Source organism: Equus quagga, chromosome 21 (assembly GCF_021613505.1).
Source record: "Equus quagga isolate Etosha38 chromosome 21, UCLA_HA_Equagga_1.0, whole genome shotgun sequence".
In the NCBI taxonomy this organism is placed as follows: domain Eukaryota; kingdom Metazoa; phylum Chordata; class Mammalia; order Perissodactyla; family Equidae; genus Equus; species Equus quagga.
Window position 1 is genome coordinate 30,390,007 of NC_060287.1, and position 18,886 is coordinate 30,408,892.

Genomic DNA, 18,886 nt, shown 5'->3' on the forward strand with positions numbered 1-18,886 from the left:
CACAATCCTGTAAATGGGCAAGTCTGTTAGGAGTTGGGTAGAAATGCTCAGAAGTTACTTTTATTTTTTTAGAGCCTCCCCTTAGATCGTTTATCAACTAGTCACCCTCTAGAAGAGATCTCTGTTTTTTTTTAAAGGTATGCTTTTTCTGTTGCTGAGGAAGATTGGCCCTGACCTAACACCTGTTGCCAATCTTCCTCTTTTTTTTTTCTCCCCAAAGCCCTAGTATAGTTGTACATCCTAGCTGTAAGTACTTCTAGTTCTTCTATGTGGGACACCACCACAGCATGGCCTGACAAACGGTGCTAAGTCCACACCCAGGATCTGAACCAGCAAACCCTGGGCTGCCTCAGCGGAGCGCACGAACTTAACCACTATGCCACCAGGCCAACCCCAGAAGTTACTGGGGAATAATTACACCCCAGAATAATTACTTCCATTGTAAACTTACTATCTGAACAGATATAAACAAGAGTGAACTTCATGATGTGTTTAATAGGAGGCAGGCCTTTTTCTATAAAAGTGAAAAATATCACCATAAATCCTTACAATCTACATCAGCAGCAGCCCCAAACTGGAACAGGGTGCTGCTGCACCAACTGCACGTGGCTTAGCTCTCAGGGCACTGAGATGCGACTCCATGACAAAGTTTTATGACCTCCTGTTGGGATTCTTGGGTTGGGATGGGAGATGAATTGGGTAAGGGGGTTCCACAGACCCCGTTCCCTCTACCTGTTCACCCATCAAGTCCCCCTTGAACCAATCACTGTGATAGCTTTCCAGGTTCTTATTGGGACCACCAAATTGCCTTGGAGCATCTGGATGGGATTTCACCTCCATGGATGCTTCTTGCCTTGCTTTCACGCAATGGGAAGGAGAGAGCCTGTCTGGACCACATCTCCAGCTGCTGGCAAGCTGGCTTCCTGTGGATTACATTGGTGGGCTGAAACTGGTTGGCACACTACTTAATTTCAACTTTTTTGTGATTACGCACTTGGTTCTATTTGTTTCTCAGACCAAAATTTTGAACACACAACCTTTAGCTCTGCTCACTGCCAAGCTGGTTTAGGCTGGATTGCCTCTAATCCTCCCTGTGACATAGCCCTCAGAGAGGCCTTAACGGGATGGAAGTCGAGATCCCTAATTTACCAATGACCTTTAATGAAACCTCCAGTGAACCTAAAGTACTTTGCCAATGCCTTTAGGAGCCTCAGTCCTCACAGCATCCCTGCGAGGTCACTGTTGGAGTGTCTTTGGCTGCAGTGGTCCAGAATCGAGCCCAATGGAGTTGGTAAAGACCATGCCTGTAGCATAGTCCCACCACTTGTTGGAGGAATCACCCTCAAGAAAATTTACCAAGATAGTAGTTTTCCCATCTCCGCACTTTGTTAGTTAGTGTTTTCCATTTGCTTGGGTTTATCCTGTCAATCCCTTTGCTAATTAAATCACTTAAAAGTATATACTGGTAAGAATAGACACTGTCAATGGACTGCAAACAAAACTCCTTTCTGTTATTGATGATAAACCATTTCAGAAAAGACCAGGCTGTGTCTAAAGGGTTCAGGTAATTGTAAAGGGAAGGCAGAGAGAGCAGTTCATGGCCACAGGACTTGGCCACCTCAGGGCAACACACGATGCTCGTTAAGTTAATGACTGACTCTTTATCTTCCTTTGGCCTCATCTCATCCTGCAGCCTTCTCTCTTTGACCACAATGGCGCACCTCCCATAGGCCTTCTTTGCTGCATCACAGAACTCGAAGAAGAGGTTGTCTTCTTGTTTGACGCATAACTCATCTCTTAGGAACATCCGATATTTCCAGGGCACCCATCCTTGACTACCACCGGCATGCACAATACACCAAGTTGGAGTCTGAATGTAATATCCGTCATTAAAATCTTCCCCAGTGACAAGGCTTTCAGGGATTTCAGCTTCCCCCAAATATACGGTCTTAAATCCATCGTATTGCAGCATTCTCAGGGTTTTCAAATACTGCAGGCATTGCTTCCTCTTGGTGGTATCAAATAGATTTCTGCTAATGATGTTTCTCAAAAGAAGGTTTGTGAAGTGAGGCATGATGGCTCCTCAAGGGTCTTTAAAAGCTGGCATGTCTCCCTCCGTGGAGATCTAGCCAGAGTGGAATGATGACCTCACAAAGGGCACTCTTACACTGGGCCAGTCCCATAGATACACTGGATTTCCAAGCATCATGGAACACATACTCGGAACTATTCTCTCATGGCTTATGCCGTATGGGAATGGAAATGCTATCCACATAAAATGTTTCTTTGACATCACTTCTGCAGTAAGTCTGGGATGGAGATTGGCGATTGTATTAGTTTGCTAGAGTTGCCATAACAAAATACCACGGGGTGGGTGACTTGAACAACAGAAATTTATTGTCTCATGGTTCTGGAAGCTGGAAGTCCAAGATGAAGGTGTCAGCAGATGTGGTTTCTTCTGAGGCCTCTCTTCTTGGCTTGTATATAGCTGTCTTCTCTCTGTGTCCTCACGTGGCCTTTCCTCTGTGTCCATGTATGACTCAGCCCTAATCTCCCCTTCTAACAAGGTCACCAGGCCTGTTGGATTAGGGCCAACCCATACGACATCATTTTAGCCTCATCACCTCTTTAAAGCCTCTCTCCAAATACAGTCACATTCCGAGGTACTGGGGGTGGTGGTTAGGGCTTCACCATATGATTTTCGGGGGACACAATCCAGCCCATAACAACAATCTTTTCAGAGTGATGAGCCAAGTTTCTGACTCCTCTCCATGTGGTTCATGAGGATGGAGAGGAATATTTGCATCCATCCATCCAAAATATATTTACTGAGCACTTACTAAGCGCCAGGCATTGTGCCAGGCACCAGAGGTACAGCCATGACATGTCCAATGAGGCCTGAACATGTGTGTGGCATATGTCTGTATGCATGGAGTTCACACCAGCTGTCTGCCCACTCTGACAAGCAAGATAATTTTTCCAGGTGGCAGAAGAAAGTACGGCAAATAGCAAAAGAAAATCAGCCTGCGTACCTACTTTCACTGGGGCTGTGAATTCTTGAGCTAATTCAATACCCCATCTGGAAAGCAGGTTTAATTTCACGTACTCAAGGCCAAATGTCAGTTTGCTTGAAATGCTAGGAGTCTCCTCAATTTCCTTTGTTTGTATTTTCCTGCCCCCTTATGCAAAGTTAATGATGTTTCATAAATGTGCATAATGGATTCCCTCAACTGAAGATGTGGACAAAATGATTGATCAGGTCCTTTGCCCAACTGTTGAATGGATGAGAACTTTTCCTCCCACAAGGGCTTTCTTGGGATTAAGGTTTAGGCAACCCCAGACAGTAGGACTTCTCCAGCACAGCAAAGTTAACACGAGGCCTGTGCTCTCCGAACAGCCTCTCTCGGAGGCCAGGATCAGTGGTTTGGGTTGACAATTGGCTTGTGGCCATTTTGTCTTGGGATTTTTCTTTTGGTAGCAGGAATTATTTTTCAGACCAAATGAGACATGGACGCCAAATATGTAGAACAGAAGTGGCTGCTTCTGTGGCTGCTCTGGCTGGAGTGGTAATGGTGGTCCCAGAGGCCCCCTGTTCAGTCACCCCCTCCTCCCTCTTGCCCCAAGGGACCCTGTGGCCTGGAATGGCAGTGTGAAAACACCATATAATACAACGAAGTCAATTTTTTTGCGTGTGTGTGTGTGTGAGAAAGATTGTCCCTGAGCTAACATCTGTGCCAGTCTTCCTCTATTTTACATGTGGGCTGCTGCCACAGCATGGGTTTGATGAGCAGTGTGTAGGTCCATGCCTGGGATCTGAACCCGTGAACCCCGGGCTGCTGAAGCAGAGCACCTGAACCCAACCACCACACCACCAGGCTGGCCCCAAAGTCAATTTTAAGACAACAGTTTTTTGCTTCTCTCATCCAATTTTTAGTTATGTATTGATATGAGAAACATGTTCAGAAGTATAGAATGGAATGTATAATATGTTATCCTTTGTGTAAATATATATCTGTATGTAAACAATAAATACATATGAAAATTTGCTATATTTTCAAATATAAACAACGGAAGAATAAACCACACATTAATTAAAAATGCTTACCTATAAGAAGAGGGCTAGAACAGGAGAAATGAAAAAAGTAAGAAATCTAGACTTTCTTTTTTTTTTTTTTTTTTTTCAGGAAGATTAGCCCTGAGCTAACATCCACCACCAATCCTACTCTTTTTGCTGAGGAAAACTGGCCCTGAGCTAATGTCTGTGCCCATCTTCCTCTACTTTATATGTAGGATGCCTGCCACAGCAAGGCTTGACAAGCAGTGCATAGGTCTGAGCCCAGGATCCGAACTGCGAATCCTGGGCCATGAAAGTGGACTTCACTGCTGCACCACTGGGCTGGCCTCTCGGCTTTTCTGAACGTATCTTCTTTTACAGTTTTGACCAGAAAATGTAAGAATTTTACATTTTTTTAAAAAAAAAGCAAAACAAGAAAATGGTCTCTAAGATATACAAATAAAACTCAAACTAATGAGCCTAACTGCTTATTGGGTCAGTAACAACAACAACAACAAAAAACCCTCAATCCAGTAGCAATGTACACTCCTACCCACTAGGTTATGGTCTCTAAATATTGTTTCCTACTATAGGAATCAGAGATCCTTTCATTCCAGGTCTAGGGTAGGAAATGTACAAGATGAGGTTGGGACATCAAAGACTACCAGGTCTGTTGAAAGGAACTAAGAGTCAATTAAAGAAGGCTCCCATGGCCAAAGATGGAAGAATTTGAGCACCAATCAATCAACCAATCAATAAACAATGTGATAAATTGAAGCAGAATGTATGTATAAAAATCTTTGCATTCACAATGGTACTCAAACAAACGAATACTCAAAAAACTCAGTGATTGCCTTTGGAGGTGACTATGAAGGGCACCATTGCGTTATTTTGCCAATTAATAAGTAAAAGAATCAAATGCTTGTGTGGCCTTTCCTTGTGTGGATTCCATTTCAGAGTGGGTATCAATGACCTGGAAGAGTGTCCGTGACTTATCGTTAGGTTTACAAAAGCAAGTAGACGCAGAGTATGATTCATTTTTAAAAAATCAAACATCTATTTAAGGATCTATATCTACCTTTGCGGATCCAGATAGACAAGTGTCTGGATGACACAACAATTCTAACAGTGTTCCCTCTGGTAAGTGGAACAGAGGTGTGGATGGAGGAAGAGCCAGTAGCTGGAAATTATTCACAACACACAGGCGTTGTGTTTATACCTTAAAAGGTAATGAGAAAGTTTTTTTTAATTTAAATTCTGACAGGTTAAGAGATCCTCGGTTTCCCACTGCCCGCCCCTTCCCAGCCCTGAAATAGGAGGAAGTACTCTGACCACCCAGGTGCGTGTAGAGGTTTAATTAACAGACCACTTAGCAAACAGGAAGTGTGCAGACAGCATATAAACAGTGTCCCCGTGACCCCACTCTCAATGCCGTTCTCCCACGCAGTCATCGGTTCCTCCTCCTCCTCCTGCTTTGCATTCACGTCTTTGTGTCTCTGTTCAGCCCATCCATCCTGCTCAAGAGAGAAACTTTCGGATTTGCCAGGTGCAGTTCTTCTGGAACCGCTAGGAAAGGCCCTGGCCCCTTTGCATGAAGCATCTTAGTTAATCCTCGCTGGGACCCGTGAGGTTGGAAGGATTGTCGCCCCATTTGCAGGACGAGTTGCTTAGGGAGAGAGGGCAGAGGGGCCCCTTTTGTCTCCTTGCCAAGCAAGAGAAGAGTCCCCAGTCACCTCTTTCTCTGCAAAGGAGATTCTTTTTAAAAAAATCCTTCTAATGTGCTTTCTAGAGCCACGGAGAGTTGACCAGGACAAGGGGGCTTCTCACATTCCTTGACCCTCTCCAGAGCTTCTTTTCCTCACAAGCAAGATGAGAGAATTGGACCAGGCAAGGGCTGAGGTTCATTCACCCTAAAATTGGATTTTTTTCTTTCTCGTGGAACAAAAAAGATATATATATAAGTGTGGATGTAAGTATGTGTTTGTGTGTGCAGACTCATGAGTGTGTGTGTTTGTGTATACGTGTATGGAATGTTGCATATGTGTGTGAGTTTGCATGTTTGTAAAGGGTGCGCAAATGTGTGTGTAAATGTGTGTGTACATATGTGTCTGTATGTGAGTGCATGTGGCCTGTGTTGTGTGTGTGTGCGCGCGTGTGTGCATGTGTGACTTTTGAATACCTGGGACCTGTGGGAGGACATCCCTCTCCAGATGTGCTTCCTGTTTGCTCAGCAGCCGAGCTCCCAGAGAACGCCCTCCTCAGGCCTGGCCTGGAGTGACAGCACTTCCCACTGGGCCCGGAGCTGGAACCATTAGTTGGAGTAATTACCAAATTCTCTTCAGCCTCCTGCGGCTCACTTCTTGCCTTGTTTGGCTGAGCCAAGACTTCCATCTCTGGCTTCTCCTACGGCCCTCCCCTGGGAGGCAAGAATAACACACAGAGCTCAAGACTTCTTCCGGGCTCTGCCTGGGACAGTGGACCCCAGCCCAGGTGCATCCGGGAATTGCATGGGGAGCTTTACCCCATTGCTTGTGTCTGAGCTCCAAGCTCGGGGGTTCTGATTGAATTGGCCTAGGGTGAGGCCTGTGCATCATGGAGATTTTTACAAGCTTCTTCGTGACTCTAGGGTGAAGTCAAGGTGAGAACTGTTGTCTTCAAGCAGGTTCTAATCAGGGCCCGGTGGGGACATGTGGGTACAGGATGTTAGAGCTGCTGGGACCTCAGAGTTAGTCTTAAAAGGAATAGAACACATTCTTCGTGTAAACATATATAGACTTTTTAATATAGAAACATTTGAGTTTTATATAAATAAAGATAGAAGGTAGGGAATGGGGTTGGGCTTCTCCTTGCTCCCTGTGGTGGCCTGAGGAACCTCCATGGAACATGGCGTCTTAGTCCATTCCAGCTGCTGTAAGAAGTTTCCAGAGACTAGGGGAGCTTCAACAACAGACATTTATTTCTCACAGCTCTGGAGGCTGAGAAGTCCGACATCAAAATGCTGGTGGATATAGTATCTGGTGACAGCTGCCTCTCGCGTTTGCGGACAGCCATCTTTTCGTTGTATGCTCGCCTCGGGGAGAGCAGAGGGAGGAGGCAAGCTGTGAGTCTCTTCTTATGAGGGCAAGAATCCCGTCCTGGGGGCTCCACCCTCATGAACCAATTACCCCTCAAAGGCCCCGCCTCCCAACACCATCTCATGGAAGCTGGGATTTCAACATACGAATTTTGGGGAGACACAGACATTCAGTCCATAGCACCTGGTCTGAGAGCCTCACATTTGCTTCAACTCTGGTAGCCATCACTCCTCTGCCCCAGATGTTTTGGCTCTGGGCCTTCCAGGCACATGGTAGGTAGGATGGCTTGTGATGGGAGCAGCCATGGGCTCATTCTAGCCAGTGAGCGGCCAGCGGAAGTGATGGTGTCCCTTCCAGGCTGGAGCATTTAATTATCCGAGTGAGACCCTCCAGAGCTTTGCCCTCTGGCACTGAGACCAGCGATGGTTCCCAGAGTGGCTGCTCCGGAAACCTGGCTCTCAGAGTGCGGACAGCAACGACATGGAGCAGAGCCTCAGCCGACCTGCTGTGTACATGTGGCCTGAGACAGCAATCAACCCAGCCCAAACTTGTAACCTTCCCTCTCCTCACCTTGAATGAAAATAAAAGTATATTTTAGACAAAGACTTAGTGGAAACATCACGTGGACTTGAGAATCTGGTAGACTCAACTTTGAACCTCTTGCCAGCTGTGTGACATTATACAGATTTCTTAACCTCTCTGAGCCTCAATTCCCTAATAGTACCCACCTCGTGGAGCGTATAAGGCGATCACCAGGCTAGTATACTCCAAAGCACTTAGCATTTGGTAGCGTTCATTAAATGTTGGTTTTCTTGCCTTCCTATCGCATTTTTAATGGACATATGTTGCCTACCTACCCTGCTTCCATCGCCCTCCCTCCCTCCTGATGGTATCCTGAGTTTGGTTCAGGTGTTCACCTGTCTCCCATGAAGCTCAGGTTCTCTTGGAGGAAGCCATGACCACTCCAGCTCCAGATTTAAGCTGATCAGCGCATTCCACTGCTGGGCCCACCGCATGGTTTGGGGTGCGCTTGTGACATAAAGAGACCCAGTCAACCTCAGGGTTCTTGCTTGGACTTCTGAGCACTCAGCCTCCAAGAGAGGGGGCCAAACTTACTTCCTTGCCTCTGTCTTTCCCTAGGAGGAGAGCTGCCCTCTGTCCTTCATACAAAAAGCCTCTCCAGCCAACACTTGTTCAGACACATCCAACCCCCGGCAGGGGACACAGCCTGGGTTCCAGCTGGGACCCCTACTTATTTGTTTTCTGCTAATTAAACTTCCTAATATAACTCTGTGCTAAGTGGGTTTGCAAGGCAGGGGGTGTGGGATAAAGGGCCCTGCCTGGCTTGGAGAGGAGGCAGTCCCCTCTGCATTTCGTACTAATAAAGAGACACATGAGTGACAGTACTTGTCTGGGCCATGGTGGCAGCTCCCAGCAGAAGGGACGAAATAATCAGGATTTCAAACAACCAGGAAGACCGTGACTGGGGGTCAGACAGCTCAGCATCTCCCTGGCAAGTAATAATTACAATAATAATCATCTCCAAAGAAGTTTAGGATTTGTGCCCACAGGAAGGCAACGCAGAAATCCATGTCATGGAAATGATGTGGCTTAAGTTGACATTTATGACTTTTATTGAAGACTCATCAACATAATCCCGCTGGTTGGTTTCACTTCATTAAATTTGCCAGTGTGTCGAATTATATTGCTCTGTGCGGATGCTGGATGACATAAATCTCTTTTTCTGCCCTGACCTGCGGTTTATCCATCCATTTTTCAGTACTGTTGTAACATATTGTCCCGAATTTCCAACACTTTATGCATGCTCTTCTTACAAAGAGGTCACAGCCCATGGAAGGTTTTCCTTCTGTCACACACTGAGTGGTCATCCTGCCAGGGCTGGGAGGAGGGGTCTAATTGGAGGGGATGTCCATACGCCACAGGGAACCCAAGAGAGGTCATGACCCCTTCTGAAGGTGATCCACCCTGAATCTCTCCCTTTATAGGAGGTGTTTATCACAGGCCAGGTCCCTGAAGGGCGGTTCTTCTCCTGCAGCCCATCCTTACTTCATCCCCCCACCACACCATATCTGTCCAGGCTCACTGGCCCCCCTCCCTACTCCTACAAGACCCTGGCTCACCTCCAGCTTTGCTCCTTTTGCCCTGCTCTGTAAGTGCTCCCTTGACACTGTCTTCACCAGGAGACTGTGTTTCTCTGCATCTCTGGCCCTAGCACAGTGCCTGGGCCTTTGCGCGCCTGTGGTAGAATAAGGAACGTATATTTAGTCTTTGTCCCCAATTCCTAGCACAGAGTTTCTAAAACCCTTGGAATTTCCGGAGTAGTAGGAGCATCTTTTATTATTCATCACAAGCCCCTTTCAACCATACCCAAGTTTACGCTGATAAGGTGACTCTTGGTGGTCCCCTAGATAGCTGCAGGATGGGGGCTGGTTGCCAGAGGAACGAACCCTGTGATCAGAGTGTTGGAAATTTCACCACCACCCCTCAATCTCCGGGGAGGGGAGAGGGACAGGAGAGCGAGTTAACCAGCAACGGCCAATGATTTAATCAACCATGTGTGCGTAATGAAGCCTCCATGAAAACTCCTAAAACATGGGATTTGGAAAGCTTCTGAGCTCGTGGACACACAGAGGTGCTGGAAGGGTGGTGCCCCAGGAGAGGGCATGGAAGCTCAGTGCCCTTCTCCCATTCCTTGCCCCGTGGGTCTCTTCCCTGTGGCTGTTCCTGAGTTGTGTCCTGTGTAAGAAACCAGTAATCCAGTAAGTCAAGTGTTTTCTGTGAGCCGTTCAAGCAAATTATGGAACCTGAGGAGGAGGTCGTGGGAACCCCCAATTTATAGGTGACAAATAAAAATGGCAAGCAATAGGATATATTGGAGTATATGAGGAAGCCATTTGGTATAAACCTAATTCGGCCTGACCTTGTCTTTCCAAAAGGGCCTGACCGAGGCCCTTGAGCATGCATTGCATATCTGCTTTAGAGATTCCCTATGGCAAGAGCAAAGGCCCTTGAGATAAAGATGCAACTTCCCTCCCCCTGCCAACGTTGGCATCTCCTTAAAGATTAAGCATCTTTCTTTAGGCTGGCAACCGATTGCAGCACTCATCTGTGACCCCCCAGCCGGAGGCAACACACCTGCCACCCTGCAGCGTTCACTGAGACAGCAGACCTATCTGCCATTTCCATCAATTGGTGTGCTGACAGAGCAGCCTCGTGACTATTGTAAAAGGGACATTTCAATCATATGTGAAACACCCTCTTTGAGGATATATAACCACCTTGTGTACCCCCACTTCTTTGGAGTGCTCGGTTCCTTTGTGGAAAGACTCTCCCGGGTTATAATCCTAAGATTTAAGCTCAGAATAAACTCACCCAAATTTTCATTTATAGATTGGTTATGGATTATTTTCGTCGACATAGGCAATTGGACAGAAGTGCAGGTGACAACCTGGGACCTGAGACTGGCATCTGAGGTGGGGGCAGTCTTGTGGGATGAACCCTTGGCTTGTGGGGTCTGCACTCACTCTGGGCAGTCAGTGTCAGAGCAGAATTGAATTGGGGTCTGCAGGGTGGGAGAACTGATTTTTGGTGTGGAAAACCCACACATTTGGTGTCACAAGTGTGAGTAAAAACAGCTCAGAATGTCCTTTGAAAATGTCTGGGGAATCATATGACCTCAGGACAAGAACGTTGTGCACCTTGCCAATATGCAGTGTTACTTTGATAGGTCTGCTACAAAAAGATGAAGTTAAGATGAAGAGCAGAAAAGAGAGGGAAGGAAAGAAAAAGGGGTTATAAGTTGTTGCTTGGGAAGCAGCCTTAACACAATAGATGTGTGGCTTTTCCCCTCCTGACCTCTGAGCACTCACCATCACCCATTTTATAGTTATAAATATGCTGTCACGTAGCACCTCTTGCCTGACTTTTGTATTTGTAGTTAATCTTGTATGATTTATACCCTCCGGGCTTTAACTACGTAAGAGGAAGCTGTCTTAGGCTTTATGTAGCAAAGCGTCATGCACAAAGTAGGTGGTGTGTACATAGCAGCTTATTGGTCGATTTAACTAGAGTAATAGAAAATGAAAAAGAAGTAAAAGGCTCACAAACGTGGAGGCTGTCTCTTGGTTTCCATGACAATGTTTTATTGTCATGGAGCCAGTCCCACACTAAACATTAATCCTTGGCCAAGGTCAATGAAAGAAGTGGCCCATCGTCTGGTTAAGGCTGAAGGATATATTGAAGTCTCCCGGTAACCACGGGGTCCAGAAGCCTGTTGAGCTTCCTTTCGTCCACCATGGCCCAAGTTTGCTTGGCTGTGGACTTTCATTGTTTGTCAGACCTTGTATCACTCTGGGTGCAAAGCCCCTCAATGAGCGGCGAACATTTAATGTATAGAATTACTATTACTAAACAGAGAAGCTATAAAGACGTAAAGAGAACTCTAAAGGTGCCCAGGGCTACGGGAGAGTGCCCAGGGAAGGACAACTCTGAAGCGGGGGGTCCCCACCCCAAGCAGGGGTTCAGACCTGGTTAGAGGAGGTGTGGTTGCAGCCACAGGGTAGAGGAGAAGTTTGTGGGGTTGCCTGGGCCAGAGCTGGGCCACAGTCTTCCGACAGCAGGAAACAATTTCCCAGGGCACAAGAGGGCCAAGCTGGTGGGCGGGGCAGGGATCCCTCCGGGGACGCTGCCGCTGTTTCCCGTGGCCCTCCTGATGGGGAGACCATGCGCCCCAGGCTGCACGGAGCCCTGCCAGCGAGCCGGCTCCTGTGAGCTCCGAACTCCACATGGCACAAAGGATGCCCCTGAACTCTGTGCTAAGAGGCTCGACCAAACCGTAGCCTGGCTTCCACCTGCTCTAGGCACTGTCCATACAGATGACCGCACACCCACGCTGAGTCTTGGCTCAAGAAAACACAATTCTGCGAAACCACGAAATGTACATTGTCCCACAACATACACGTTGTGTACAACCCACCTTGCCAAACCGTTTTCAGTAATTCTCCACCTCCCCCTTCTGGAATCTTCCACTTCCGCCCAGCCCCCAGTCCCTTATTGTGTCTTCTCTGTTCTCCCTTTAAAAACCTCAGCTATTTGTCTCAGTTGGAGTGCAGCTCAGTCTACACCGGCGTCTCCCTCCCCTACTGCCCTCATCTGAACATGATCTGTCTTGCCTCCTTTAACGAGTGTCCAGTGCTGGCTTTTCTTGGACACTCCATCTTCGTCAGCTGGGACTGCCATAACAAATATCACAGACTGGGGGCTTACACAGTAGACGTTTATTTCTCACAGTTCTGGAGGCTGGAAGTCCAAGGTCAAGGTGCGGGCACATTCAGCTTCTGAGGGAGACTCTTCCCGGTTTGCCACCTTCTTGCTGTATCTTCACAGGGTGGAGAGAGCGAGCTCTGGTGTCTTTCTTCCATAAGGACACTAATTCCATCATGGGGGCTCCACCCTCTTGACCTCATGGAAACCTAATACCTCCCAAAGATCTCGCCTCCAAATGCCATCACACTGGGGATAAGGCTCCAACATATGAATTTGGAGGGGCCGTAAACACTCAGTCCACAGAACACTACCAGCCCCTGACCCCTCTACCTGACGTCCACTAGCCTTGCTGGCCTCTGTCCTGGACGGTTGTTTTCCGTAGCCTTTCCATCCTGGGCACAGTGCACACCAGACTATGTATCACCCTGCCAGCAAGTGGGCTTCCTACATCCTGACTCTCTCTGAGCCCCCGCCCACCAGCCTTGGCTCTCCAGGGCCCTGAGAAATTGTTTTCTGCTGCCCCGAGACTGTGGCCCAGCTCTGGCCCAGGCAACCCCATGAACTTCTCCACCAACCAGTGGCTGCAAACAGAACTTCTCTGATGAGGTCTAAACCTCAGCCTTAGGGAGCGGACCCCCTTCCAAGTCTGTCCTCTGGACACTCTCCCTCAGCCCTGGGACATGCTTTAGAGTTCTCTTTACATCCTTGTAGTTTCTTCCCCATCACAATTTAGTAATTCTTTATGTGACACTCCCTCTGTTCAAATGACTGCGTGGTCTGTCTCCAGCTTCATTTGTGGGTGTCACCAAAGACGCAGTGTAGGATATAGGGGTACAGAGGGTGGGCAACAGGCAGCTGAGATAGCGCATGGAGCACACTCGGTGCCTGGCCCTACCAAGTCCTTTCATTTTGGCTTTTATTGTTTTTAAGTGAATTTTTTTTAGCAGATCTGCAGGAGGCTGGGCAACAGAAGTCTTTCTGGAGGAAATGATGTCTGAGGTGCTTTGAAGACAGAGAAGCGAGCTGGGCACGTGGGCGGAAAGGGAGCCGCCAGGGCCAAGGCTGGAAGCTCGCCCACCTGCCAGGGACCGAAGTGAGATAGAAAGATAAATGTACTTTGTAAACATAGAGAGAGACTGTAGACAGTAATAATCCAACTATCTTTGCTTTCTGGAAGTGGACCTTACTCCAACCAATCCCCTTGTTCAAATTCCATGCTTATTATATTTTCTGGGGACTAGACATTTCCACCAGAAAGAAGTGCCTCGTGAAAATCGTTAGGACCTACCATCCCAAATGAAAGAGCACCCACTGGAAACAATTTACTGACGCACTAGTGTCACATCCTTCATTCATTCGGCAAATACCTATTGTGAATTTCGTAAGCAGTGGGTCATGTCAAAATTAATAAGATGTTGTCCTTACTCTTATTCTCTTCCCTGCACCCATTCTACAGATATTTGGTTAAATCTGGTACCATCCTCCCAATGACTTTTGTGACCTTTAGATAGTTTAGCTGAAACTAAACTTAAACTAGACTACAGCATTTCTGTCCCCAACATCCCATGTCTGCCATCTGCTTCAAATTCACTGGCCACTCTAGGAAAGGCTGAGTAAATACTCACAAATGTTTCGTCTCTGAATTCTTTCTTTCAATCTTTTTTTAAAATGTTATGATAATTATATCACACCAGACAACGATAATGCAGCTGAGCCGATTAGAATTTTATTTAGAATAGACGTGTTCCAATCACAGAGGAAGTCTCCAGTAACCTTGACTCGATTTGGTACAAATCCTGGTACCATCAGCCACAAGTCCCCAGAGGAGCCATTCCTGGAAACGGCCAACTGGATCCATTCTGCATTGATCTTAAATAATTTCCATTTCAGAGGAAGGCCTTATCTGACCTGATCCCCTAACCTTGGGGGAAACTTATAGGGACAAAGAAAGAAAAAGTGTCTGGAATGTTGGGAATCAGCTGCCTCTGTTCCTGTCTCCACCAGGGTTGGTGGAACAAGCAAATCTCTCCCCCACTCTATGAACTGAACACATGCTGTGCCCAGGCACCCTCCCCACCAGTCCCACTACATGGGGTTTGCCAAGACAGCGGTTAATTGCTCTGCACCTGAGCATATTAGATTTAAGGGATTTTGCATAAACTATCCATATAACTTGAGATTGCTTCCCACGCGTCTTGCTTAAAATGGAGACTATGCAGATGCAGTTCCCATCCAAGAACACATCTGCCAGGCAAACTCTCAAACTAGCTCCCCAGAAGGTGGGGGAAGTTGGATCAAGCAACAGTTAGGTGACTTGGAAAAATGCCCTTGGATCTCATGTAACTGTCTGGGTGTCAATGGGAAGACAGTGGCTTTTGCTCCTTAGGAAAGACCTTTGGAGTTAGGCCTTGACCACGTGTCTAACATGACAAGCCCTCCTTGGGGTTTCCATAGCAGTTTATTGACAGAGTCAGGGCTTGGGGATTAAAGAGAACAGATTTCGTTGAATGCTTTTTGAGAGGTCAAGCAACAAGAAATCTCATAAGTGATCACTGAGCTGACATAAGAAGCATACGAAATCTATGTTTTCCCTATAAATACTAAAATACTATAAATATGAAAATCTTGATGAAAGAAATATCTCAACTTACCACATCACATAGCTTTTCTTTTCAAATTCCACTCCAGAGCCCATTTTCTTCAGGAAGTTATTTATCCAGTGGTATCATTTAGGATACTCTTGGTTGAGGGGGACAGAAAGCCTGCCTCCAATGGACTTAAGAAAGGGAATTTACTGGCTCACAAACTAAAACAATCCAGTGGTAAATTTAAGGCTGTAGGCACAGTTCGATCAGGACTTTAGTCTCTAAAATTTTCTCAGCTCCCCTCTCTGTGTTGGCCTTTGCCCTCAAATTGGCTTTTCTCATGGTGGCAACATGGTTCCGGCAATTCCAGATCTGTGTTTAACACCATCCAGAGCAAGAGAGTGCTTTTGTGTCCCAGAATTCCCCCTTAAAGTCTTCCAGGTCATTCCTATGGGGTGGGCTTACTTAGGTCATGGGTCTGTCTTGGAGCCGATCAGTGAAGCTGGGAGATGGAACACAGTGATTGGAGTAACCTAGGTCGCTTATTTCAGCCCATGAACTGGGAGTAGTTCCAGCTTCCCTAGAGCCACATGGATCCCCAAACGTAAATTAGAGGCTGTTGGGTTAAAGAAGGTGGAAATGCATACTGGGAAAGCGACCAACAGGAGAGGATCATATCCTTAAATTCACTTAAGTTCTGGCCTTTGACTCCCATTTTAACACATTCTGCATTCTTACTCATTATGGATTACATTTTGTCTATCTTTGTGTCTTCTGTTTTGTCCTACCCTTTAACCAACTCAAACATACGGAGAAAGCCCAGCCATAACCATATAAACAAACCAACACTTTGTTGGAGAACCCGTGAGATGATGATGTAGAAAATATGGAAACAAAGAAAAATACTTGGAAGTCTATCCCACCTTCCAAAAACAAAAGCTTGGGGATTAAGTTTGAACTTTATGAAATCATGGGGCTGGTGTAGACGACTGTCTGCAGGCAGGGAAAAAAATATTTCACTCGTAGGGAACATCCCCAAAAGCCAAACTGGTTGAACTTCACAGAAGTTGGTATAAGATTCAATTTTTCTCTTTGCTTGCTGAAAGCCACTTGTAGAAATTCAGCTAATCCCAATTGCTCTAAGTTAATCAGTCATCTATGCCAGATCTTATTTCTTTTTTTTTAGGCAGAGACATGTATATGAGTAATAGATATTTGTAAAACATTTGAGTGAATCATACTGCGCCTAATGTAACAAACCTAAAAGTGGCTGTTCTGTCTACACGTAAAACTTGAATCTCACGGACTTGATTCAGAGCACAGGTCATCACCTGTTATGCAGATGGGTTCTCCTGTAGGACAAGGGAAGACAGCCATTGCTTACAGACCAATTGCCAGTGGACTAGTTGTTTCCTGTTCCACAGTAGCGTTACCACCGCCACCAACATCAACCATTCCAACACCACCACTGTCAACATCAACCACCACCAACCATCAACTATCACCATCACCAACCATCAACATCAACCACCACCAACACCACCACCATCAATCACTACCAACACCACCACCACTAGCACAACCCAACCTACCATCACCACCAACCCCAATACGCCATCAGCATCAATCATCATCACCTCCACCACAACAAGGCTTATATTTACATATTTATTTTACTTTTCAAAATATATTCATATGCATGATCTCATTAGCTCTTATCTACTTTGTAAGATTGGCAGAACTGGCATCATTATCCTCGCTTTGTCTGTATGGAAACGAAGGTCCAGAGAGGCGAAGTGGTGTGCGCAAGGACACCAAAGTGGTTGACAATCAAACACAGACTAGAGATTGGTTCTTCTGACTGCAAAATGAACGCTTTTTTTCAGTCGACCCCATCCTCCCAATGAAAATGAAGAACTTCTGACTAAATTCTGATATTAACAACTTTGGTTCTATGCTCCAGTCAGAGTCTTTGAATGAAAGGTCATTTGAGACCATATATTGCAGCCCTCATGTGTTCCAGGTGAGCCACTAGCCACTCAAAGTTCATATGACCCCCTAGAAGTTCAGTTTTCATCCAGGGCATTTGACTCCAAACTCAGCCTTCTTTCCACAACAGGAGGCCACCTTCCCATATACCCCTCAGGAGTCTCCTATGTTCCTCTGGGAACACTAAGTGCCCCATGCCCTTCCCTGGAGCACAAGCTTTTCCAGTGAAGAATGAATATGACTGAAAGCTGCTGCCCCTGCTTTCTCTTCCCAAAGTGCCAGAAAGTCTGAGAAGGAAATGGGATGCTGGCTTTCAGTCACATCCCTATCAGCCAGAAGTGCCCACAGCTCAGAGATGCTCTTCCAGCCCCATTCAAGGACCTTGACTCCTCTCTCAATGTTCCCGATAAATCCAAAGCTGTTCCCCGGCAAGAAAGTTGGCCCCTGTAGAGGCCTGCCTGTCTTGACTTTCAGGGGTCCCTTGGAGTTCGGTTTGGGGCCCGCTATTTCCACGCTCTGGCCCCACACTGGGCTGGCTGGGCGGCAGGACAGCTCTGTTGCTAATGGTCAGTGTGGAGCATTTGGCCACCTTGCTCTGGAGCCCTTTCTTTTTGAGTTCAGAGGTCAAATTTGAGTAATGCATATCTTCCAAGCACTTATCATTCTTTCTGAGGATGTCGCTGGCCAACTGGAAGAGGAAAATCACTCCGTAGATGCCAATGATGGTGAGGATGTACCAGGCAGCGCTGGTCCCATCTGGAAGGTTCAGGGCCCTGGTGGAGTTGGTGCTGTTGTTCCCCTCCATGTGGGCCTTCAGCAGGTGCCCAGGACAGTGCTGGTCTGGGTCTGGATGGGGCCTCCCGGAGAGTCCACTTGATCACTGAGAAATAGAGAGGTCTGGATGAGACCCAGCATCCTGGGCTGAGGGCTGCCTGGCTCAGCCAATGCCAGCAGGGCCTCGCAATAGCAGGAAACGTGGGACTGCTTAAAGACACTTTCTCTATTGAATTGGCAGGAACCTAATAATATATATGTTGATAAATTCTTAAAAATCAAGAGTTCAAAACACCAAGCTCTTGAACAGGACATGCAACATCATAAATATGTCAATTGTCCCTAAAATAATCTATGTAACTAACAAAATTGCAATAAAAATAGAGTTGCTTTGTGAAATAGACAAATGATGCATATTGAAAAATCAACCATCAGATTAACTATGAAAACTCTGAAAAAAATAGTGATGAATGGAAATGAGCCAAGCCAAAGATTTAAAACTAGCCAGCTATAAAAATAATTTACAGTTGTCGGAATAAATGAATGCCTTATTTGCCCACAGCCCACCTGTGGCTCATTGGACTTTGCAAAGGGTCTGGGGGCTCTTCAGAACCAGGTACAACTCTCCCTAAAAAGTCTCCCCATAAGACTGCAATAGCTAAAAGAGTGTGATGCTGCTGCATAGACAGGCAGACCAATGGAACAGAGGAAGACACCGTCGGAAAGCTAAGAATTGGAATTGGTGGATAAGAAAGAGGCATTTCTGCCCAGTAGGAAAAAGATGGATTATTCAATAAGTAACATTGGAGCCATATGCTGTTGGATTCACATCTCTCACTTTATGTCCCAAAACAGTCCAGATAAATCAAAGGTTTTAACATAAAAAAATGAAACAATTTAAAGTACTAGAAAAAAGCATGGTAGATTTTTTTCTTTCACCACCTCGGAGTGGGACATCCCTTTCAAAGCATAAACAAAAATTGAGAGGGGGGCACAAAAAAAGAAGGAAGGAAGAAAGAAAAAAAGACAGAAAATGTTAAATTCAACTACATAGACAATTTTAAGGTTATTATATACCATAAAACCAAAAGACAACAAACTGGAGAAAAATTGCAATTTTATCA

At 46.2% G+C, this 18,886-nt stretch overlaps 2 protein-coding genes across 2 annotated transcripts; both read right to left on the reverse strand.

Moving 5' to 3' along the window:
- Nucleotides 1-1,342: 1,342 nt before the first annotated feature.
- Nucleotides 1,343-2,074, reverse strand: LOC124231299 (uncharacterized protein C21orf140 homolog). The gene has a single exon (XM_046648010.1). It carries the CDS (start codon nt 2,072-2,074, stop codon nt 1,343-1,345), a length of 732 nt encoding a protein of 243 aa, XP_046503966.1.
- Nucleotides 2,075-16,678: 14,604 nt separating this feature from the next.
- Nucleotides 16,679-17,903, reverse strand: SMIM34 (small integral membrane protein 34). Its single transcript, XM_046648336.1, is given in 2 exon segments — nt 16,679-17,810; nt 17,813-17,903. Coding segments are annotated over 2 exon segments (519 nt in total). The 3' UTR covers nt 16,679-17,382.
- Nucleotides 17,904-18,886: the final 983 nt, after the last annotated feature.

What these genes read in the sequence shown, in the direction of transcription:
- LOC124231299 (XM_046648010.1), bottom strand. Translation starts at nt 2,074, where the DNA reads ATGCCTCACTTCACAAACCTTCTTTTGAGAAACATCATTAGCAGAAAT.